The 21,502-nt window shown below is 40.4% G+C and overlaps 1 protein-coding gene across 4 annotated transcripts in view; it reads left to right on the top strand.

The window, feature by feature from the left end:
• DHRS3 (dehydrogenase/reductase 3) overlaps positions 1–18,009 on the top strand; it is a 44,293-nt gene extending 26,284 nt beyond the window's left edge. For 2 of the 4 annotated variants that reach the window (XM_074892943.1, XM_074892944.1), the window contains 5 exons: positions 10,528–10,671; positions 10,950–11,069; positions 11,816–12,054; positions 13,080–13,205; positions 14,404–18,009. In XM_074892943.1, coding sequence (XP_074749044.1) covers positions 10,528–10,671; positions 10,950–11,069; positions 11,816–12,054; positions 13,080–13,205; positions 14,404–14,488 — 714 coding nt within the window. In that variant the 3' untranslated portion in view covers positions 14,489–18,009. Of the gene's footprint in view, positions 1–7,925; positions 7,955–9,665; positions 9,713–10,527; positions 10,672–10,949; positions 11,070–11,815; positions 12,055–13,079; positions 13,206–13,283; positions 13,564–14,403 lie in introns of those variants that run through there. The other 2 variants (XM_074892946.1, XM_074892945.1) reach the window with 2 other exon arrangements.
• The last annotated feature ends 3,493 nt before the right edge of the window (positions 18,010–21,502 follow it).

The raw sequence follows: 21,502 nt of genomic DNA, 5'->3' as shown, positions 1-21,502 counted from the left end.
GAAATTGTTAGTGCAACTAAATAATCAGAATGCTGGTTATAGATTGAAAAAAAAATCCATCTCGAAGGGAGTCAGTATAATAGGGATGAACTGTTGTTCTGCAATACATGAAGTCAGAATGGCTTCTTTAGCTACTAGAAGCAGTGAAAACAGTTAAAATACTTTTGGTTTGCTTTTGAGTTACAGATTTAGGCCAAGTCGTGTTATTTGTTTCAGGATCTAGACTTCTAAGTGCAATTTCAACAAGGACGACACATTACAGATTTCTCACTGGTGCACATGGAGATTGCTGTCAGTCAGCACACCTGCAAACCATGTCAGTTAGTTCAACTGTTTCTGTCTTTTTGTGTACCTATATTTTTCAGTGGAAGTAAAGATTGTTCTACAGTGAATGTGAGTTAACCAAAGCCAGGCCTGGTTTTTAGGACTACATTTCACACACTTCATAGACGTAGTTTACAGATCCCCAATGCTCTCCCGTCTACTGGTAGGTAGAAAACCCTTATGGCACAGAGCTGTGCTTGTTACCAACTTTGAACACATTAAGGAATTATTGTGCATCAATATTATATTACTGCCCCCTTGGCTAACTCTTAGTTACTGGACCAGGTTACTTCATAGAGTTTATTTTACTGGAAAGTAAAGTTTATCTCATGTTCTGTGATAGCTTAATTGATTTTATGTTCATGTTGAAGTGAATTAACTTCGTTTTGCATCGCAGTGGCCTAAAAAGCATGCATGTGGTAGGCAATCACATCCAAAGGATGGTAACTTCCAGGGAGCTGTAACTTATTAGTATGCTAGAGCTTGATTTGTGATTGCCTGACCAGCCCCTCTAGTTTTAATAAGTATCATTGTAGCAGAATCTGATTAGAATTGCTTTGATCATTTCTGGATAAAAGTAATGATCATAACTTTGTTTCTACATGTAGGTATCATTTTATGTAACTAGAGCTGTACTGTTTTTAACATTTTTTTATAAGTGGGGGTAGCTACTTCATCTTAACAGAGTATTGAAAAAATTGGTATAACCAGTGAAAGACCCTTTTTAGCCACCTGTACCCCTCTGGGGGATGCATGCTCTGGGAGCTTACAATCCTCTGATTCCCATCCTCCTTCTCTGACTTAACAGGCCGAGAAAGTTAAATATGTCCTGAAAACTGTCATTTGTACAACAGATGAATAGATTTTAGAAATTCTGCCCTGTTGCATAGCAACAGCCACCATTAAAGAATAACATTTTGAAATGTACATAAAAAGATAGGAAATCAGTTAAGCATTTAAATATTGAAGCTTTCTTCTAAGCTGTATCCTTTATTTCTTTGACTAAAATACTTATAAGAAAAGCTCCTTTTGACAGCTTTTAGATGGTTTTAAAATGGTAGCAAATTTTTTCTGGAGGCAAAGAAAGGAGGCTTGTAGGGGGGCTTGTCTGGAGCTGTTGCTAGCATTCAGTTTATATACAAATTTAATGTAGGCGATTTTAACTCCCAGTACTTCTCCAGTAGACTCATGGGAGAAATTATTTTTTCAGTCAAGAGCTGCATCATATTATGCACGTGGATGATCTGGAGCATATTTTAGGCCTTTCTAGAGGGTAGTTTATAATGACAGCGTTAGAAACATTATTCATCCTAGGCTTCCATGTCTGGTTTTGTTGCAAGCCTTCTTCCGGTTTAACAAATTTAAACACTTCCCTTACTCTTCCTTTTCTGTGCTGTTCCTACAAGAGCTGGGTTTGTCTGCCTATGTCTTCCTCTGGCTTGTAAACATTCCTGGTGGTTCCCTGTTCATCAGAGCTTCTAACACATTTACCGTGTTGTTCACCTTATTTTTCGATTCTGCTGATGTGACAGTACAGCAAAATGCAAAGTCCCCGTGACAGGTAACAGGACTATGATGACATATCACGGATCCTCGTAACAATGTGGAGTAAACTTAGCTCCAGTTTGCATAGTAGTGATCATAGCTTCCTGGCAACGTTCAGAACCGGTCCAGCATCAGAAGGCTAATTGTTACCTCTTGAGTATAGCATCTGATTGATAAAATTGTATTTATTATTTTTTATAGAGCTTGTAGTGGAATTGTATATATTCCCCAAAATAAGTAAAGTGCTGATGAAATATAATGATTTCGCTTAAAGCAAAACTGAAGGTGTTCTGAATTAAAGCTGGCAATTTTTACGCAAAACTGGTAATCCAGCATAATTGATACTTTTGTAAACTCTCTGGGAGTCTAGCCCTAGGAGTCTGAGTGCTGTCTCAAATGTGGTGATGCAGCGGCCAGCCTTCTCCACTAGAAGTTAAAACCGCTCAGCATTTCAAGATTAGGCATTCTGTTAGAGAATTCATCTCACAAATATAAAGGCAAACTCTAAAAAATAATCCAATTCTATTGGCACCCAGTTTGTAGCTCTTTAATTCTTCTTTTCCGTGAATTTGCGTTAGGTCTGATTTATCCACTTTGTTCGTTAAGAAGTAGTAGACTTTTCAGTTGACTGTTGGTTGAACCAGGCAATTTTAGAAGTTACTTTCACCCAGTTGGGTGATGGAAATAATGCTGTGTTGGATCCACGTTTTTAATTTCACATGTCCCTTACTTCTAACATTATCCTGTAATCTAAACTTCTGATTGTTTTTAGCTTTACAAAAACAAACACCCTTAACCGTTCAGTGTCAACATAACTTTCTGTCATAGTAAATGTTTAACTATATTACATGAACTTTTAACCTGCCACATGTTAAGAACTCTTTACCCTGAGAGGTATATGCAATAAGTAAAAACAATAATGCAGGATTTTGGAAGGAACACTTGCAAACAGCAAATCTTCAACTATGCTGAAATGCCCTGTTGGACCATGGCATTTCTGTCGAGCAGATCCAGTCATTTTTTTTTTCTCCTTTGAAATGTTATTTCTATCCCTTCGTACTGTCTGCTGTGCTTGCAGTACAAAAGGGCTTTCTGCACCTGCATATTTACCCTCCCCACAATTTCCTGAGATCTCTGTGGACATTTTTTATATGAATCTGGATTATAGGGATGGCATGCCAAGCAAATGGAGGCGGCAGCACTCTAGTTATTTTTACAGGATGGAGTATTATATTTCTGTTGGTAGATATCTGCAAAGCCTTACCTCAAACACATGACTTTAAAAAACCTATCCCTCTCCCCAGCCCCCAGATATGCCACTTCTTTCTGCTTTGCAGCCAGAGAATTTTATTGCTGGATATTTCTTTGTGTGCTTTGGTTCCCTGGAGCAGAGGCCGGTTCTAACACATGGTGTGGCAGACATTCACCATTAAAAATCTGTCGTTTTTTCCCCCACAAATGCTTCCATGAACCTTTGCAGGGTGACAGCTTGTGGCCACTTGGTGCTTTTGTTGGAACGTGCACTCCATTTGACCCTGTCCCAGCGTTAATAGGATTGTAAAGGCTGACTCCTGCGTGACCTCTTCTTGCAAACAACCCTAACCCTTCCCCTTCCTCAACTGTTCTGTACAACAGAGCTGAGAAGTGTTGCTCCCAAGGCAGTCTGGAGTCGCAGTTCATGCTGCAGACGAAAGCAATTGGAAAAACCACTGGAAAAAAGTCAGCATGGGGCCACCTGTCCTTAAATAGTCCCGACTGTGAGAACAGTAGGCATTTGTTCCCTTCTTTAAAGGGAGCTGGTCTTAAATGCCTGTATGCAGACAGAAAATTACAAATTTTCTTTCCAAGGAAGCCCCCTGTTGAATAGGAGGCAGGTGTTTACATACTTCTCTATGATATTTTTAGGTGCTGTTTTGTTTCCTTCAGAGGAAAAAAAGGGGTGACTGGGGTACAACTGGAATTGACTCTGGTTTAGGTGAATAATGTTAATCTCATCGAGTGCTAAGTCAACATATAAAGTAATAAAAGTTCTGACTCTAGACTGAAGGAACTGGAATTCGCTCTTTTTGTCTCCTGAAGTTTCTTTAGACCTAACTTTTAATCTCGTTGCTGTATATTACTCCTGGCCTTAACTCAAACCAGTTTATAATAGTCTGTGTTTTGTGTTTACCATGGTGGCAGGATTAAGTTTAAATTAAATTCTTACAGTCTAATGTCTTTACAACTTCTAAATACTAATCTTGAAAAGCTTGTGTGTGAAATAGGTAAATGGGCTTACTCTCTTGATTCCCCCATGCTTACCTGTGCTCGCTCTTATACCCGTCCCTTGCAGCTTTGATATTCACTTTCCACTGTGGGAATTGAGAAAATTTTGCCACTGGCCTGCTTTGTTTGCTTACTTTTATATAAGTGTCACTAAGGGGCTGGGTTAAGTATTTTGACCTACTTCAGGCATCAAAAGCTTCTTTTTTCCTTTCTAAAGCCAAGATTGGCTTTTCACACTGAACGGCCACACCTTTCACTCTTCCAGTAATCTGTCTCCAGCATGCCTCTCCCATGGCGAGCTCCTGAAAGAACTTGTCTGGCTTTGCCCTGGGGGCTAGAGAGGGGAAGGGGTGGAGGAGAAAACCCTTATGCCATTGACAAGCAAAATACATGAACACTTTTGAGGCTGTAGGATTTAACCTCCTGTTCTCATGATATGCAAAACTCTGCCAGGATTATGGGATACATTGGAATGCATTTCTTTGGAGGACCAACTGTGAGTTAGTATTACGAGGCTTTGTAAATATATGGGGATAAGACTGACATACTTCAGTGGATTATCTACACTTTGTACTTCCTAAAAGTATGCAGGAACTTTCAGTATTGGGTGCAGAAAGGCTTTCCCTGTTTGAACAAAGGTAGCAGTCTGTGCAATTACAGATACCAGCTCAAACAGAGCAACTTTTGTTTCACTGGACTAGGAAGGAGGTTGAAAGGGGAATGAAATGTGTTGACCTACCAACTACTTCCTATCTCTGCTGATCTGTGGCAAGGAGTTGTGGTTGATTTGTGGAGGCAGCAATAATGAGATCAGGCAGGAAGGGCACTTTCGTGTGTCTCTGCAACACTTTAATCTTTCAGTGTCTTCAAATTGATACAGAGAATTGCTTCACGAATCGTAAAAATGCAGAAACTTTTGGAATGGAAGTTCTATCTGCTAATCAGTATGCACGTTGTGCTGGGAAAAAATGAGAGTGAACAATTCTATACTAAAATACAACCCAGAAAATTCAAGGGGAGTGTCAAGAAATGGCACATGTTTAGTCTCAGAAATGCTTTTGTTATGGGACACCTTTCCAGCACTGGTCTAGCTCACTGGAGGGATAAAGTGTAGCACAGCGGGTTTGCTGAAGATACAGTGCCAGATTAATTGACGGTGTAAAAGGGCAACATTCCTTTGCTGCTGTTCTTGAACTGTGTTAGCAATAAAATCGGACCAAACAAGTTAAATAGCCTTGTAAATGATGTGAAATTAGCTCTAACCTCATCTCCTGCACCAATAATATACTTAAGACTCTGGAAGCATAGATCATGCGTGTATATGGTGGTTGATAGCAGCTTCAATCTAGGCTAGTTTATATAAATTAGTGGCTTTATCTGATTTTGTGGCAGTCAAAAGCATAACTCTTACTCGTGTTACAGTGAAAATCAGGATTTAAACCTGCAGTCAGGTTTGGGGCTTTTGGCAAGTAGCCAGTGCAGGCCTCTATTAGAAAGTCTTGCCTTAGTACAACAGCAGCTAAAACCTTCCTTTTGACTCCCCTCCGACCTCAGGGCATGTCTCATTAGCAGATTAAGTCCAGAGTTAAACGAGTCCTCTGGGAGGGGAGGATGCAGTGTCTACTGAGCCTGCCACTCTAGCTGAAATGATTTTCCTAAGGCCAGATAAGGAGTTCTGTGACTTGCCAGAGGGGAGAAGATCTAGAGATAAGGTTTGTTTTGCAAAAATCTGCTCATGAATAAATCCTGGGAAAATCTGCACTGAACTGTGATGTCACAGCCCTTGCCTGCTTTAAGGTTAATTAAGAGCAGGGCGTGTTAAGTTCCTCTGTCATCATAAATCTATTCCTTCCTATGTCCAATGGTAGGAAGACTCCTACCCTGCTGCTGCCGGCTCTCACCGCCTCTCGCCAGCAGCCTGGAGCATAAGCGATTGCTTTAACATTCCACCTGCCTCCCTGACTGCCAACCACCGGGGTCACCCAGAGGTAACCACGGGGCAGGAAGCCTCCAGGAGCGGGCCTGCCACAGCGGGGATTAACCGCCTCGCTGGGCTGTTGCCCTCGGCAATTTTCTGGTCAGTAACTTTTTGAAAGGAGAGCGTGTCTAGTGCCGTAGGGAGGGGCAGGCAGGAGAGGATGACGAGAGATGAGGGGGGAGAAGCAATAGGGGCTGGATTCTTTCCAGGACGGAAAATTGTCTGTCCAAGAACTTAGCTGAAACACAAATAAAATATTCCTCTATCCACCATTAAATTACCGTGAACGGGTGGCTGTGCAACATCCTGACAGGCCGTGTAATAAGGAACACCATGTCTCTTTTCTCCTTTATTCTTTTTCGTTTTCCTCTGTCCCAGACAGGAACTCCTTGTCTGTAAGAGTAATTCTCTGCAGGACTTAGCCTCCAGTTGGGATACACTTGTTGCCAATTTAGAATTAAACTTAAAAAGGAAAGGGGACACAGACCAGACTCAGACCCATCTACGTTTTGAAAATTGTGTTTCCTAACAAAGTGGACCATTTCCTAAACTGCAGATCTAGACTGCTTTCAAATGCAGAGCGCTCAAATCCTAACGAGGGCAGGTTAAAGCTAAATTATGTCTTTTTTGATGTTGACTGAGCAAAGAATAAAGTGAGCGTTCCTTACACGCTTGCTTGCATAGAAAGGGAAGTGCCAGCAGTGCAGCTTTCAGCTAACTGGAGCTCACGAGGCATCAGCACGACACAGGCCCAGGCCCACAATCATATTCATCAGTTCAACAGTGAGCAAAAGTTTTTGTTCAGGAGCACTGAACACATGCACGATTATCGCTGACTCTTAAGCCGTCTAGTTGAATGGTTTAGTGAGAATCTTACAAGTAACACAACCCGACCAGTGCTAAGCAGCAGATTGTCAAATTGCAGATTTTGCAGAAGGAGGTTGATTCAAGGACTGATGAGTAGGTTTGTAGAAAAATCTCAGGTGGCAGTAGTAGAGTAAGGACCCAGAACAACATTGGTGAAACTGCTGCAAGCACGAAGGGAGAGGTATTGCCTACGCAGAAACGCTAAGCCAAAGCCCCCTGTGAGGATAGAGTTCAGGAGCAACAGAAGCCTCAACCATGACGCTAATGCAGCAACTAGAAGTCTTGTCTCTTTGTAAGATCTGATATCCTAGGAGGCCAGAGGGAAGCCCATGCCAATTTAATTTGGCCAGATGTAAGAGAGAAATTGAAAGTCTCATATGATCTTGTAGGAGCAGTCAAGCTTGAATTTGGACCAAAAGCATGTTGTATTGAGTTCTGAGTTTTATCCACCTGTAGTAGCAGAAATAACGGCAGGAAACCTCACTTCCCACTGTGTTGTTGGGGAACTTTCACCTCTCACGAAAGAATGGTCTTTTATTTACTGCTTTTCTCTTACGCAGGCTGAAGCCTTCGCCTGAGTGTAAACAGTATCAAGGACATGAAAACTTCCCATGGAAACAAATCAGTGCTGAAGTTAATGCTGTCAGCAGGATAACCAGCAAATTCTGTCTTCCCCAGATGACCCAGATTTTAATGGGGTCACCTTGCAAGACTTGCCTGTAGGATATTAAAGGTCCCAAAGTAACTGTTGGGGCGTAAAAAATGTTATGTCCAAGAGTTGCATCACAGACAGATGTTCCTTTGACAGGTCATCCTTTGCTTAACTATTCTTCCATGTATATTTCCTGACATTCAGTGCATCAGTGGCAACTCTTGGGAATAGGAGGCTGTATGGATGTTTGAATCAGGCTGAAGTGAAGAGTGAGGCATCTACTTTTTATTTTGCAATAGCAGTGTGAAACCCTGGAGTGCTAGGTATGTGAGGTCAGTGTCTTGCCTTACTCCCCTTGTCTGACACCTTATTTCTCTTTCTCTCCTCTTCCTCTCCTACCTTCCATCACTCTTCAACTTGTCAGTTAATTTTTTTAGTGTCTGCATTTGATCCAATCCAGCTAAGAGGTTGAAGTTCACACTGATGCAAACGGTGGGCATCAAACTTGATGCTTACGTTTGACATTTTGTAGTTTTTTCTCCCCTTTCAACAGAGATGTAGGTTGTGAAAGAGAGGGCAAGTGTGTATGCTTATAGTTGAACAGTATTTTGTAAATATTTCCTGGAAGCTTGTGAAATTTCTCATGTGTTCTTGATTTCCCTTCAAGTCTGCAGAGTAGGCATAAGAAATATCACCGAGTCTAGCTCTGAGTTCAGAAGTGAGTAAATAGCCATCAGTTTTACAAGCTTTGTGTAGATGCCAAAGCCTGATGGCCAAGGGTGATAATGCTGAGGCTTTCGAAGACAGGCCAGTACACAAGCCAAATCTTTAGCCATATGCTTTCTTACAGTTTTTAAGTCTGGTCACAACTTTTTCCTTGAAAATTACTTCCCCTGAGATAAGATTTCCCATGAAATGGCTCTGGCATGTTTATACGTGCTCTAAAGTCTCTGGTTAATCAACTCAGTCCTTTGGTGATTTTGAGAATATAAGTCTATCAGCCTGTGTGTGTTTATGTTTGCAGATGTGCCAGTGACTTGTAAATGGGATTAATTGTAAACTTAACTCATTTAGGAAATGTTTGAGGATGCAGGTACTTCTGGATTTTAGCCTTGCCTAGTCACACTGGAAGAGCTCTTTGACCCTGCCAGAGATTAGTTTTAGAACCAGTTATGAGATAAGCTTAACTAGTCCTTAAAAATAAGCATGTTAAAGCTCTCTGCAAGGATTTGTTGTGGGGAGGGAATACTGCAGGTCCTAATTTTTTATGTTTACCTTGCTGTTATTAAGTTAATTGCAGGGATTGAGTTATAAACTGTCATGTAGTTTAGACTATTTTTTCCTGTTCTTTCAACTTTTGGAAAAACTCAAAGATTATTATATCTTTAACATTTAAGTGTGTTTATTTTTAACCATTAAAAAAATCAACATACCGGTCAGATTCATACTAAATACACAGTGGTATGGGAAGCGACTGTACTTCAATCACTGCTTGGAAATAGCACGGCTCTGAGAGCAACAAAGCTGTTTCCATTTTCAAAGCCCATTTTCCCAGTCCCCTGATCAGAGTAAACCTGCATTTGTCTCTGTGAATGTCCTCATTTATTTTTTAGTACTAAATAGTAATTTTGCATTATCAATGCTCACAACTGAAATTGTGAGCAGTAGCAACCTTTTTCTTCTTTCTCTTTTGGATCTTGCTGTTTGACTCGCAGAGCAATCACCTGATTTCAGTAACCATACTCCATTCAGTAATTTATTTTTTGCAGAATGACAAGTGACTCACCATTCATAACATGGTGAATGCTGAGCAGACTTAGCTTGAAGAGCAAAAAGGATAGATTGGTTCATATATAGATGTCTTACATAACAGAGACATTAAATTATATTCCTTGCAGTAGCCTTAAAAGAAAGAGAAAATAAGGTTATAGGAAAAAATATTTTTGTTAAATCTGTTCAGCTGTAGATTAATGTTTGAAAAACTGTGGTGGAAGCACCATCTCGTACTTGAGACTAATATTGTTGTCTTACTAGGAAAAATCATACTGGATAAAGCCCCACAATGAAAATCAATGAACCTGGTAACTTTTCAAGTTTTTTCTATTTCTGACCTCCATGATGGTGTAGAAATACAGATGGGGTTGCACTGGTTATGTCTTCATTATATATCAAATCCATGGTATATGATTTTAATGTTTTCTTTCCACAGATATTCAGAATTGTTCTTTGTACAATAAGTATTGTATCATTTTTACGGTGTTAAATGGGAGCAGCAAGTGAAATCTTGCATATATTAGTTGTAAAATAAATTCATGCTTGAAATTGCTCACTTTAAATGTCTGTATTAGGATGAACCTCTTGTTGAAATGCACCTAGGACACCAGCCTGCAAAGAGCATTGCAAATAGTTACATATGATATGCTGAACAAATATGTTTTACTGCAGAGCAGATACTATCTCCAAATGTAGAGCAAGAACTAGATACATACCAGATATACAGGAAGGTCTCTGATTTTAGAATAAATTTCTCTTTTTGTGTGTATATAGCAAAAGCAGGGATAGCTCTGAAATGTCATGATACAGAAAATTTGCCAAGCGTTTCATATATTTGTCATGTTAGGCTAAAGATCTGAGTTTTTGTGTTAGCTATTGTGTTGCTTGTAAAGAACCTGTAAATAGAGTTAGCAGCCGTGGGATTCAGCTACCACCGTGATACTCAAGTCCCATCCCCATGTAATAGAAAATCATCATTAGTCTTAAATGAAACAATGCAACATGGCTGGCAGTGAAAACACATCAAAGATATTCATCAAATTGTTGAAGTTAGAAGCATGTTTTAATTATTTTAGATTTGAAGCAGAAGCACTTCGACTCTAACAAAAGTTTCTCGCTGCAGATCATCCTGTGGGGTCGAACTGAGAAATGCCTGAAGGAGACCACAGAGGAAATCAGGATGATGGGGACAGAATGCCATTATTTCATTTGTGATGTAGGAAATCGAGAGGAGGTCTATCGGCAAGCCAAAGCTGTGCGGGAAAAGGTTAGTGTCTGTGGAAATTCTGGGCAGAATTTAGTAACGACTCCTATTTGATGAGAAAAAAATATTGACAAATTGGGAAAAAAGAAGGGTGTGACCATCCAGATTATGTTGTACAAAGTCTAGCTACCTGTTTTAAGTGATGACAAGGCCTATAGGCAAGAATGTCAAAAGCTATGAAAATAATGATGTATTTAGGCCATAATAGATATTCAGATATAACAGTAAGTGATGGTTCGTGAGGAGAGACACTAGTTGTGACAAGTCATTTATTTTTGCAGGTGGGTGATATCACTATCCTGGTGAACAATGCTGCTGTGGTCCATGGTAAGAGCCTGATGGACAGCGATGATGATGCACTGCTCAAATCACAACATATAAACACCCTGGGACAGTTCTGGGTAAGATAAGCTCTTGTATCACATGTACTCAGAACTGGCAATCAAAGTGACAGATTACAGCTGGTAAACACTTGGCTGCTACTAGGTCTTTCTAAATGATGCTTGGTAAAATCAGTCTGGACATGAAAAAGTGACAGAAAAAACAATGAGAGGGGCAAAGGCCAGAGGGAAGAAGTCTAAAAAAAATTAATTTTTCCGGTAGTAACACAGTATTTGATGCTCTTGTATCCCCATTCTGTGATTTCCAGTAAACCATATGATTTCTTTTGAGAAAACCTGAGCTCACAGAGGATAGTTGTCTGTACAGCGATGTGTATGGAACATCAGAGGAGCATGAGACTGCATTGCTCACGGAAGAAAGCTAGTGTGAAACTCATTCCATCTTGCATTAGATAATAGTAATAAAAAAAGAGCTTCTTGTTATTTCATCGCTTTGTTGAAGAGTTTATCCTCTACAGGTTCTTAAACACACAAAGCATTCTGTCCATGGCCTTTATCTGTAGGTACTGCTTAATCACGTGCTAGGACAGATTTTGGTTTGTTTCTGCACAGACTTTGCCTGTTTTGAATCTTTCAGAAAATGACAAAGCAACGAGGTACTCTCCCACTCCTTTCTTAGCATAATGAACAGCACAGTTTGGCTTGTTGTCATTGTGTCACCTTATTTTTTTTTTCAGTAACTATTGTTTTTGTTGTATCTCTGCTGAGCAAACCTTTTTTTTTTTTTTCAATCTGTTGTTCTTCAGACCACCAAAGCATTCCTGCCAAGGATGCTGGAGTTGCAGAATGGACACATTGTTTGCCTGAACTCTGTCCTGGCCTTGTCAGCCATCCCTGGTGCCATTGACTATTGCACCTCCAAAGCCTCGTCCTTTGCCTTTATGGAAAGCCTGACCTTGGGGCTGCTAGACTGTCCCGGAGTGAATGCCACAACAGTCCTGCCCTTCCACACCAGCACAGAGATGTTTCAGGGCATGAGAATCAGGTCAGTGCAGGGGAACTAGAATAAAGCATCTCATTTTAAATGAATCATCAGAATACACTCCTAATTAATGCTTCATTTAGTTAAGAGAATTTGATGTCTCATTTGGCTGCCTGGGAACAGAGGGTCACTCTAGGCCACCTGGGACTCATCAGACTGGTTCCCTCAGTTTGCTGGCATATTCATACAGCCTGCCTGTACCGAGACATTTGCTTCTACAGAGAAAACTGAGAGCTGTTTTCCCCTGAGTGTATTTGGGCCATATGCAGCCACCAGAGAGGGAGGGGAGGCAATCTGAAAATTGAGGTCATTCAAAAGGAGCAGTCTACAAATTACTTGGGAATTAACAGTACAAATTCCTCCTTTGTTCATTGAAATACTTAATTCTTTTCTACTGAAAGGAATGACAGCCACTTACTGAAGTAAAGCTACCAGTACCTCCTTTTTACCACTAAGAGAACAAGCTAAATTCAAAGATTAATGGTTGACCAAATTAATCATTTACAATGAACAAAATAACCCATTAATATAGTTTGTGCTCTCTTAGTCAAGAAAATATGCAGTGTCAAGCTATTGCTGGAGTGGGGAAAAGCCTTATGTTTGGTATTAAAAGCAATGGGGGAAAATATTTGTATTTCACCTGTCAAGAATTTGAATCAAGCAAAGAGCAACAGAGAGGAAGAGGAGAAATGCCAACACTGAAAAGATAGCATTTTGGTACTGGTTTGCATAGAGTTTAAGAAAATCCCTGAATCAAGATTCCAAGTACACTCTGCCACTTCTCCCTGAAGGCACCAATATGTACATTCTTAACTGGTTAGCTAACCTAGTAGTACTGGTTGGAACTGGGCTTTCTCTTTCCAGCTTTCTGTCTGGAACTGGAACTTTCTGCTCCTTCCAGCCTGCTTTGCGGCATGTTTGAATGCCAGTAACCAGCGATAGCTTAGTGAATAACAGGACTTGGACAGTGATATCTTAAAGAAGGAGTTTTGTTAACAAATAATTATTTTAGTTTTTTCTTTATTCAGGTTCCCTAATCTTTTTCCTCCTCTCAAGCCAGAGACGGTGGCTAGGAGGACAGTAGAAGCCGTTCAGATGAATCAAGCCTTCCTGCTCCTTCCATGGACAATGCATGTTCTTGTCATCCTAAAAAGGTAAATATTCCCTTTGCCCAGCAATAGCCTAGCCCGTTGCGTTAGACTGCCTCACAGTCCTCCTGTCTGTCCACCCAGGCAAGCCTCAGTCTGACCGTAACCCGATATCCAGGATCAGATTGGTGCATCCCTTCCCGTAAAAGACAGTCAGAGAAGCAAAAGGGAGAAAACTTCCCAAGATTCCCTTTGGTATGACCCCATTACAAAACCTGTTTCATTCCCAAAATTTGGATTCCTGAGGTCTGAACAGGTATTTGTATCTAGGAAATTTCTTAACAATTAACATATGCATGTAGTTGATTTTGATTTGTGAGCCACTCTTTGGACTCCAGGCTTTATATTGTAAAGGATTTCTGTACTAAAAAGTATGTACACACAGCTGTATTTAGTGAGCATTGCTTGTGTTAAAGCAATGAAACTACTAAAAAAAATATTTTTGTGTATGATTAGGACAGAAATTTTAAAGTCCCTAAGGAAAGTAAGTCATAACTTCATATCCTGAAACAACTAAAGAGAAAGGACGTGTAAAACTGTGTTTCCATGAGAGTTTGCACTAAAGCCTTTGGAAAAACCTACTTCAGTCAGGAACTGAACCAAGGCTATGAGATTTCTGTGGAAAATAATTACAGTATTGCGTTTCACACAAGAAGAAATAATTCACAATAAATGCTTTGCTCTGAATGTAAAATTTGGGATACTCTCAAAAGTTACCAGAAATTCTACAGGCTGAAAAAGGGCTGTTCTCTTTCTCCTTTATTGTAAGAATTAACAATTTATTTTCTATTACAGTAGCTGTCAGGAAATTAGATCTATATCCATACCTTACGATAAGAAGGCCACATGCCTAGCACAAATAGATGGCACATTAACGAGAGAACTCAGTTTAAATTTGTGTATTTCGGAGAACAAGATTCTGCACAAGATTTGGGAGGAATAAAACTTGATGGTATCTTCCAAGTTACAGTTTTTACTGACCTTTTTGGATAAATATTTCTGGACTTGCTAAAACTTTCTCCCTTTAGGCCTATGCACAGCAGGATACTGACACAAGTTTTGTCTGCGTGCTCTCACTAGCTCATTTCTGAGAATGTGTATATTTATGTATGTGTGTACATAAACACATATTTACACATCCTCTTATTAGAATAGACTAAGAGGTTTGTCTGATCTGCTTATTTTCTTTCTGCTTCTCCTGCAGCATTCTCCCTCAGGCAGCACTTGAAGAAATCCACAAGTTTTCTGGGAGCTACACCTGCATGAACACTTTTAAAGGACGAACATAGACTTGATGGTGCAAGGACTATTCTTCAGTGAAACCAACACAAGCATGAAAATCCTGACAAGACTGTGAATCAGCAGGCTTGGCTTTCAGCCTGTTCATGTGACTTGTGCTGCTCTGAGGCAACACATTTCTTGCAGGTCATATCCATAGTAACACGACCTTTGCACAGGATTGAAGGACTAGACTATGGACCCTTGGAAAGAAAAACAAAAAGTGTGAAATGTTTATATGATGTTTAATTCTTTAGAGTTCAATTGTTAAATCTACTCATAGTTTTAAGATGTAATTTTTGTTTCTAAAGTGTCTGTAGGCTGTCTCAGCTGAGAGGCAGCACATCACGCCCCATACATGCTTTATCCCCTCTCTTCAGAGGAACTGCAATTACAAACTGCCCCTGGTTTCATTTCAGCTTTTTGAATGGGGAACTTAAAAAATACTTTGAAGAACTAAAAGTTACGGACATTTAATGGAAGCTTCTTTCCCTTTCTTCACTTTACATCCCTCGATGAAGCTGTTCCCAACTCACATCAGAGAAGGAGTAAACGATGGAGCAATGTTTTCTTTGTTAAAGGCCACCCATGACTTCTGTCTGGAAGGACTGTGCTGGGCCTAAGAAAGCTGTCTTACTTCACCTGTGAAGGCTGGAGAGGAATGCTCAGTCAGAGAGCAGACAGTTTGAATAGTGGAAGATTCTTTCTGTCACTGAACTCATATATGAAATTTAATTGTCTTTCTGAATATTTTTGTTCATTTATGATAAAATATATATATATTTTTAGCATTAATCCCAGATTGCCACGCACGTAGGCAGCATCACATTGGGAATGAACTAAATCTAGACCTAAAACTAGAGCCTGCTTGTACAAACATACAATCACTGACATAATCCATGCAGAAGAAAATCCATTGTATCAATCTGCAGAGTGAAGTAAGTGGAATAATGCTCTAAAAATAGAAGAGACACTACTGTAGTGCTCATGAAATGTGAAGTTTGGAAGCACAGTTAGCAAAGACCTGATTAAATGCACGTTGAATTCGACTGGGAATATACCCATTGTTTTTTAGGGGCATTGAATCAGGCACTGATCAGCCAAAAGTGATAAATACTGCTTGGACTGAAATGCCAGAAGCAGCTAGACATTATTTATTTTTGTAATGATATATTCTCTTTGACAGCCTAGTAAGAGCAACACTGCATTCCGATGCCAGATGCAGTGTGCAGCACTAGGCATAGCGATGTAGTTGAAACCTATTGGAACAGTACTAAAAGAGGAATTAATATAATTGCAATACAGGAAAGTAGCAAGCCTAACTGGAGAACACCTGAATGAAGCACTTCAAGGAAGGCCACGTGGTTAAAGTAAAGAGTGAATTTAGGACTCCTGACTTGAATTTCAAGCTTTTCCATAGATGTCCTGTGTGACCTGGGGCAAACTGCATCATTTCAAGGTGCACCCTGACCTGCAAAGCAGATATTTCTAGTGTTTCCCTACCTCAAAAGTCGAAAGTCTCACTACTTAAATGTTTGTCAAAAGCTCCGCAAATTCAAATGGAACATGCTATGGAAAGGAAAAGCAGTATTTATTCATGAACCAACAGGTTCTATACAAAAATTTAGAAGATGAAAAAACCTATATGCCAAAATGTATAATTTCCTAAAAGAGATCTGAATTACAGCAGAAAAGATATGAGCTCTATTTAGAATATTTCTTTGCTTCTGTCATGTAGAATGGAGACCAACTACTTAGGTGCAATGATGTCAGTGTTAAAATCTGAAGGTCTGGACCTTACTGCAAATCAGTAGATATATTTCTTCTTGAGCAGTTCAAGAGGAAGACATTGCCAAAGTGCCATCGGTGCAAGCCGCTCTGCCCGCATGGGTATTTTGAGGAGCTCTCCTGTCTGGGTCAGTGCTTTCTTCCTGAGTTCAGAACATATAAGCTGTAGCAGTGTGCCAGCTTTGAAAAGGTTTCTTACAATGGAGTTTTGTTTTGAATTCCTAGATGTCTGAGGCTCTCTGGAGAGGATGAAAAGAAACTTTGATCTCTCTGGTTTTGATGCCTACCCTAATAGATGCTTTCAGCTTTATTTTTTGTCAATTTTTTGAGAAGTAGTCCAGTTCATTGAAAACACAAGTGTAATGAGGGGAGAACCCTTCCAGGATCTGCCGGGAATACCGAAGGTACCATATTTATCAAGACACACTTGAGAGGGGAAGGGATGATTATACATACCTCCCCTTACGCCCTCTAATCCTTTCTAGTTTTTCATTAATCACAGTCAGGCATGCCAGGCTTGTAGATGCAAGAGCAAACAGAATTGGTGAAAGAGGGCACCCTGTGGCGTCCCCTTTAATTTAAACCTTTATGCTGAGATTCTATTCATTGATAACACCTTAATGCAAAAGTGAGGTAAAAACTAGTACACACATTGAAATTGTCTCCACTCATCCCCAAATCCTGTCCCTTAGATGAATCTGCTCCTTTCCTGCACTGCATAAAAGATGTTCCCTATCTTCAGAAGTTGTCTCACATATTAAGTGCTGTTGATTTCTTTCTAATGAATATAAACAAATCAGAACGTAGCTGAGACACTCATCGTCTCACTCCTCACATACACACACACGCGCAAACTTCCCTCTCCCTTTCCCTCAAGGTCTCTGAGCGGACAGCAGGTCAAATAGCAGTCACAGTGGGGGAGAGGTATGCAGCAAACAGAAAATAATGAGGAAAACATTGACTTTGCTTTTCAGATAGTAGGAAGAGTTGGGTAAGAGTTTGTTCTCTTGCGAGTGTTGCGAGATAGAATGCTCTCCATCCAGTGAGCTACTTGCAGATTTGGATGGATACATTTGAAGACTTTTTTTTTTTTATAGAAAGGCTCCTCTGGAATGCCTGCTGAGGTCTGCTGTCCCTTTTCACATAAGGTTAGTATTGGGTAATCTTAAAGTGCTGCAAATGTTGACAAGCTTTGTTGAAGCCTAAGGCCTTCTCAAAGGAATTTCCGCCCTTTGACTTATTTTAATTTTGGTTTTCCCTGTTCTCTCCACTGCCTCCTGCTTTCCACGTCACAATTATTTTTTTTCCTTCTGTTTTCCTATGTCATTACTGCACTTTTCAGTGCCACCATCTTGAAGCCAGATGTCATACAAAGAGTCTGGAGTAAATCAAAATCGGGGTATATATTATCCTGCTGGAGGAATCTAGGTGAAGTTGTCAGAGCAGATCATAGAAGTTTCATATGAAATTAGTTTTACTTGCTCCAATCTATGAAGAAGTAGAAGACCCCTTAATATCATTTTTATTCAGGTGATTGCTGCTGTTTTAAAATTTGAATGATAGAGAAATGTTAGCCATTTTGGGACATATGTTCTCCTGACATAAAAAGACCCTATTTAAATGGGAGGATTTTTCAGTTCCAGGTGCTTTCAGAGGCTGGTGTTTGCACAAAGTGATTTTCAAAATTAGCGAGGCAGGGCAGGGAGAGGAGGAGTCCTTTGTAAGTAAACCTGATTCTTCATGTTCAATATTTGATTTTGTATTTTGTTTTTGATGAGAAAAAAAAAAAAAAACAAAACATGTTCCCTCATGCACTCTTAAAAATGTCCTTTCATATCCCTGCTGATGGCATGGTTTTAGTAGGATGAAGAAAAGGCGTGAGCCCTGAAAGTGGGAACTATACCCTACCTACTCATCCATTGTTCTGTTGAGGTTAAAAAGTGATGGAGTCCAGCCCTATAGCTCTTCTAGAACTTCACAGAAAGTGCCTGGGCAAGTGATTCTGATGTTTGCAAAGAGAAACTTGTACTTTTATGTAATGTGTTAATTAGTGTGGGTGGATATGATCAGATCTAGTCTTGCAAGCCTTTCAGACAACTCCCTGAACACTCCCACCTTCAGATATTAACAGATAGCACTGCACTTGCCAAATCTCATAAAAACCCAGTAACAGACTTAATGCAGGCAGAGCATAAGTGGGTGCATTTATTTCAAAGAGAACACATCTGTTTGTAGCAGACATTAATTTGGCCTAGTATTTTCCTCTAGCTCAAATGCAACTGTTGAGGAAAAGAATACAGGGTGACCTTGGATCATCTATTTTGTTTTGCTTTCTTCATGTGGCTTTAATAAACTTAATCTGGGTGACAGCCACTTTTCAACAGCACTTGTTCATAAATTTGGGGGTAAAGCAAGATGATGTCACACGTAATCTTTTGCATTTTTCACCAAATAACCAACAGCCCTGAGAATCAGAATATTCTGCACTGTCTTTGTAGCTCTCGCCTCCCTGGTACTAAGATCCTTCAACCTGGTATTGCTTCTTAGCCTGCTGGAGTTTGGAGACTGAGCAAAACCTGTCAGTCACAAGCAGCAGTTACATTCTCTAGTGACAGAATCCTCTTTGTTAGAGTGCTTTTCTGGAGGAGATTTTTTGATGTGAATTGTGGCCAGCACCTCGCGCAGACTTCAGCAACTAACTTGGAGAAAGACATGAAGAAAACCAGAACTTCACCCTCTCCCTGCTACTCATTCTCTTTTATCCAGTGTTTCTGATGGGAAGCTGGCAATTCAGTCACTTTTCTGACTGATAAACTGCCCCTCTTCCCACCCTCTATTCTACTAAGATTGCCTCCGTACCTTTCTTCAATACCTTCAGAGAGTTGACAGCTTCACCAGAAACAACCCTTTCTGTACTCTTGAGGAGAGTCAGATCAGCAAGGTAATGTGTTAGAGAGAAGACCAGACTCTGGTTTGATGGGACTGAGGTACCCCAGCCTGTAGACTACAGATAGAAGACACAACTTGAATGTTGCCAGTACCATAGAAGGCAGTGAATTCCTCCTGCTCCTGTCATCTTTTCTTGAAACATAACACCCTCTTTTGTTTCTGTAACAGATCCCTCAAGCTCATGCTTTAGCAGAAACACATCTGGTCCAGCCTGTGTGGACTGGATACAACTGAAAAGCATAGACCTCTGAGGAGACAATTTATATCTTCACACCTTCCCAAAGAGTCCAAACTTATTAGTGCCTTATGCTCACCTTTGCTGTAAGCGTTGTGACATATTAACACAGAAAAAAAATCAAGGCAAATGTATATGCTGATTTTTCTGCATAAATCTAGAAAAGAACAGTTCCTCCTTAAATGAGGGAAGAGACCACTCTGATTTGAGCTTGAGTGACCAAAGAGTAAGTATATAAGAAAATAGAGGATAGATGGAATCTTAAGGGGAGTGTGGTGGCCCTAAAGAAACAGAGGTGAGATGCCACCTTCTATCCTGAAGAGATTCCATGTTCTATTATAGAGGCACGTGATTTCCATCCAAATACAGTCTATGAAAGAAGCGTGTTGTTACTGCTGCTCATTCCTATGGGTCACCATGCCCTAAGAAGCAGTCCATTAACTTTGTAGCTTGCTGGCTCGGAACACCCTAATATGTCAGTTACTGTTTGGCGTCTCTTGTTTTTTTGAGGAAGGGAAAGCAACCCATACATGTAAAAACAAGGAACGGACAGTTTGACTCACCACTCCCTTTCTCCTAGCCAGCTGCATCCATGATGCATCCATGATGCATCCATCATGCCTAGGTATTACAAGGACATGTGGTGCTCTGGCTTGTGTTAGTAATCAACCTGACCTAGTGCTACTAGGTAGATGTGGTTCAGTTTCCTGGGTTTTTTCTTATGCAATTTTATTTATCTGAAGGAGTTGCCTCTGTGTTGTACAGGCTTTTCACAGACAGGGCATCCTAGGCATGAGATTTCCCTGTCTATGTTAATCAAGTGATAATGAAAAGAATACAGAAGTGAAAAGTTGCTGTTTGACACCTTCCCCAAGCATCTTCTTCCCAAGCAATGTAGAGGAACACCATTGGAATATCAGTGCCTTAAATCTAGACATCTCAGAAGCCTGCTGGCTTCTGTATGAAAACGATCCTGGCATCCAAAATTGACTTCCTACATGTCTTCTGAGGCCATGTGCACTGAGATTGGTTACCTGAGCAAACCACTAGTGCGGTGCACTGGTACAGAGGAAGACTGCATGGAAAGCTGCGGTACATATAGTCACTGACCAAATTGATTTAAACTTCTGGTCCTGCAAGCCACTTTTGAAAAAAATAGATTAAAGAATGAGATGACATGTGATAGTCAGTACAAAACCAAGTACTGCAGTGAGGTCTGTAGTTGCCCTTCGGTGCCTGAGAGTAGCCTACGTGACTCCCAGAAGTCCTGCCTTAGATTTGACCCCTGACTGGTTCCTTCCCTTGAACCACCATGTGCAAACACTGGGCATTGCTTCACCTTCCTGTTTTAGCGCTAGGCGCTTTGGAGCACAGCCACCAGCTGCTGTTTTGGGCATTGCTACTGATCTGATGAGTGTTCCCAGATCCTGTTCTGGCACATTGCAGGATTAACATTAGCAGTAAGAAAAGGAGGCAATTCATTGCTATCTTTTCCAGGAAAAGATTAGTGCCTTTATGCAGAGAGAGGACTGAAATAAATGCAGGAGTGATATGGCTTCTGGAATATTTTGGCTATATGAGAGATGCTGTCGTATAGAATAAGGGTTTATGATAAAAAGGGCTCATCTCAGAAGAATGTTAACAGAAGGTGGAAATGGTCGTAGTGGAAAACAAGTGATATCTGAACACACAGTTCCTCTTCCTGGAGCCTGCTGGGAATGCTGATTTCACGCAGACACGTCATAGCAAAGGTGGTTCACTCCCATGATCATTATACCCCCTGCAACTCTGCCTGTTACAAGTAATGGCAGAGGTGACAAGCTCATTGTCTCTGCTCTCTCAACTGTTGAATGTAGCAAAATAAGTGCTTTTTGAAAAAAAAATCCATCCATCTGAGAACAAAGCAATTCTTTGGTTCAGTGTCAGCCTTAGCGAATGGAGAAGATTCTCTCAGGTACCAGAAAGAGAAGCCACAGCATCTCCTAGCCAATTCCTTGAGGGCCACATTTCCCCTTGTTAATAATAAATAAAGTGGGAAGAATGTGATTGATTC

Source organism: Strix uralensis, chromosome 23, assembly GCF_047716275.1.
Source record: "Strix uralensis isolate ZFMK-TIS-50842 chromosome 23, bStrUra1, whole genome shotgun sequence".
Lineage (NCBI taxonomy): Eukaryota > Metazoa > Chordata > Aves > Strigiformes > Strigidae > Strix > Strix uralensis.
Note: the sequence above shows the minus strand (reverse complement) of the source record. Positions and strands in the feature narration are given on the sequence as shown.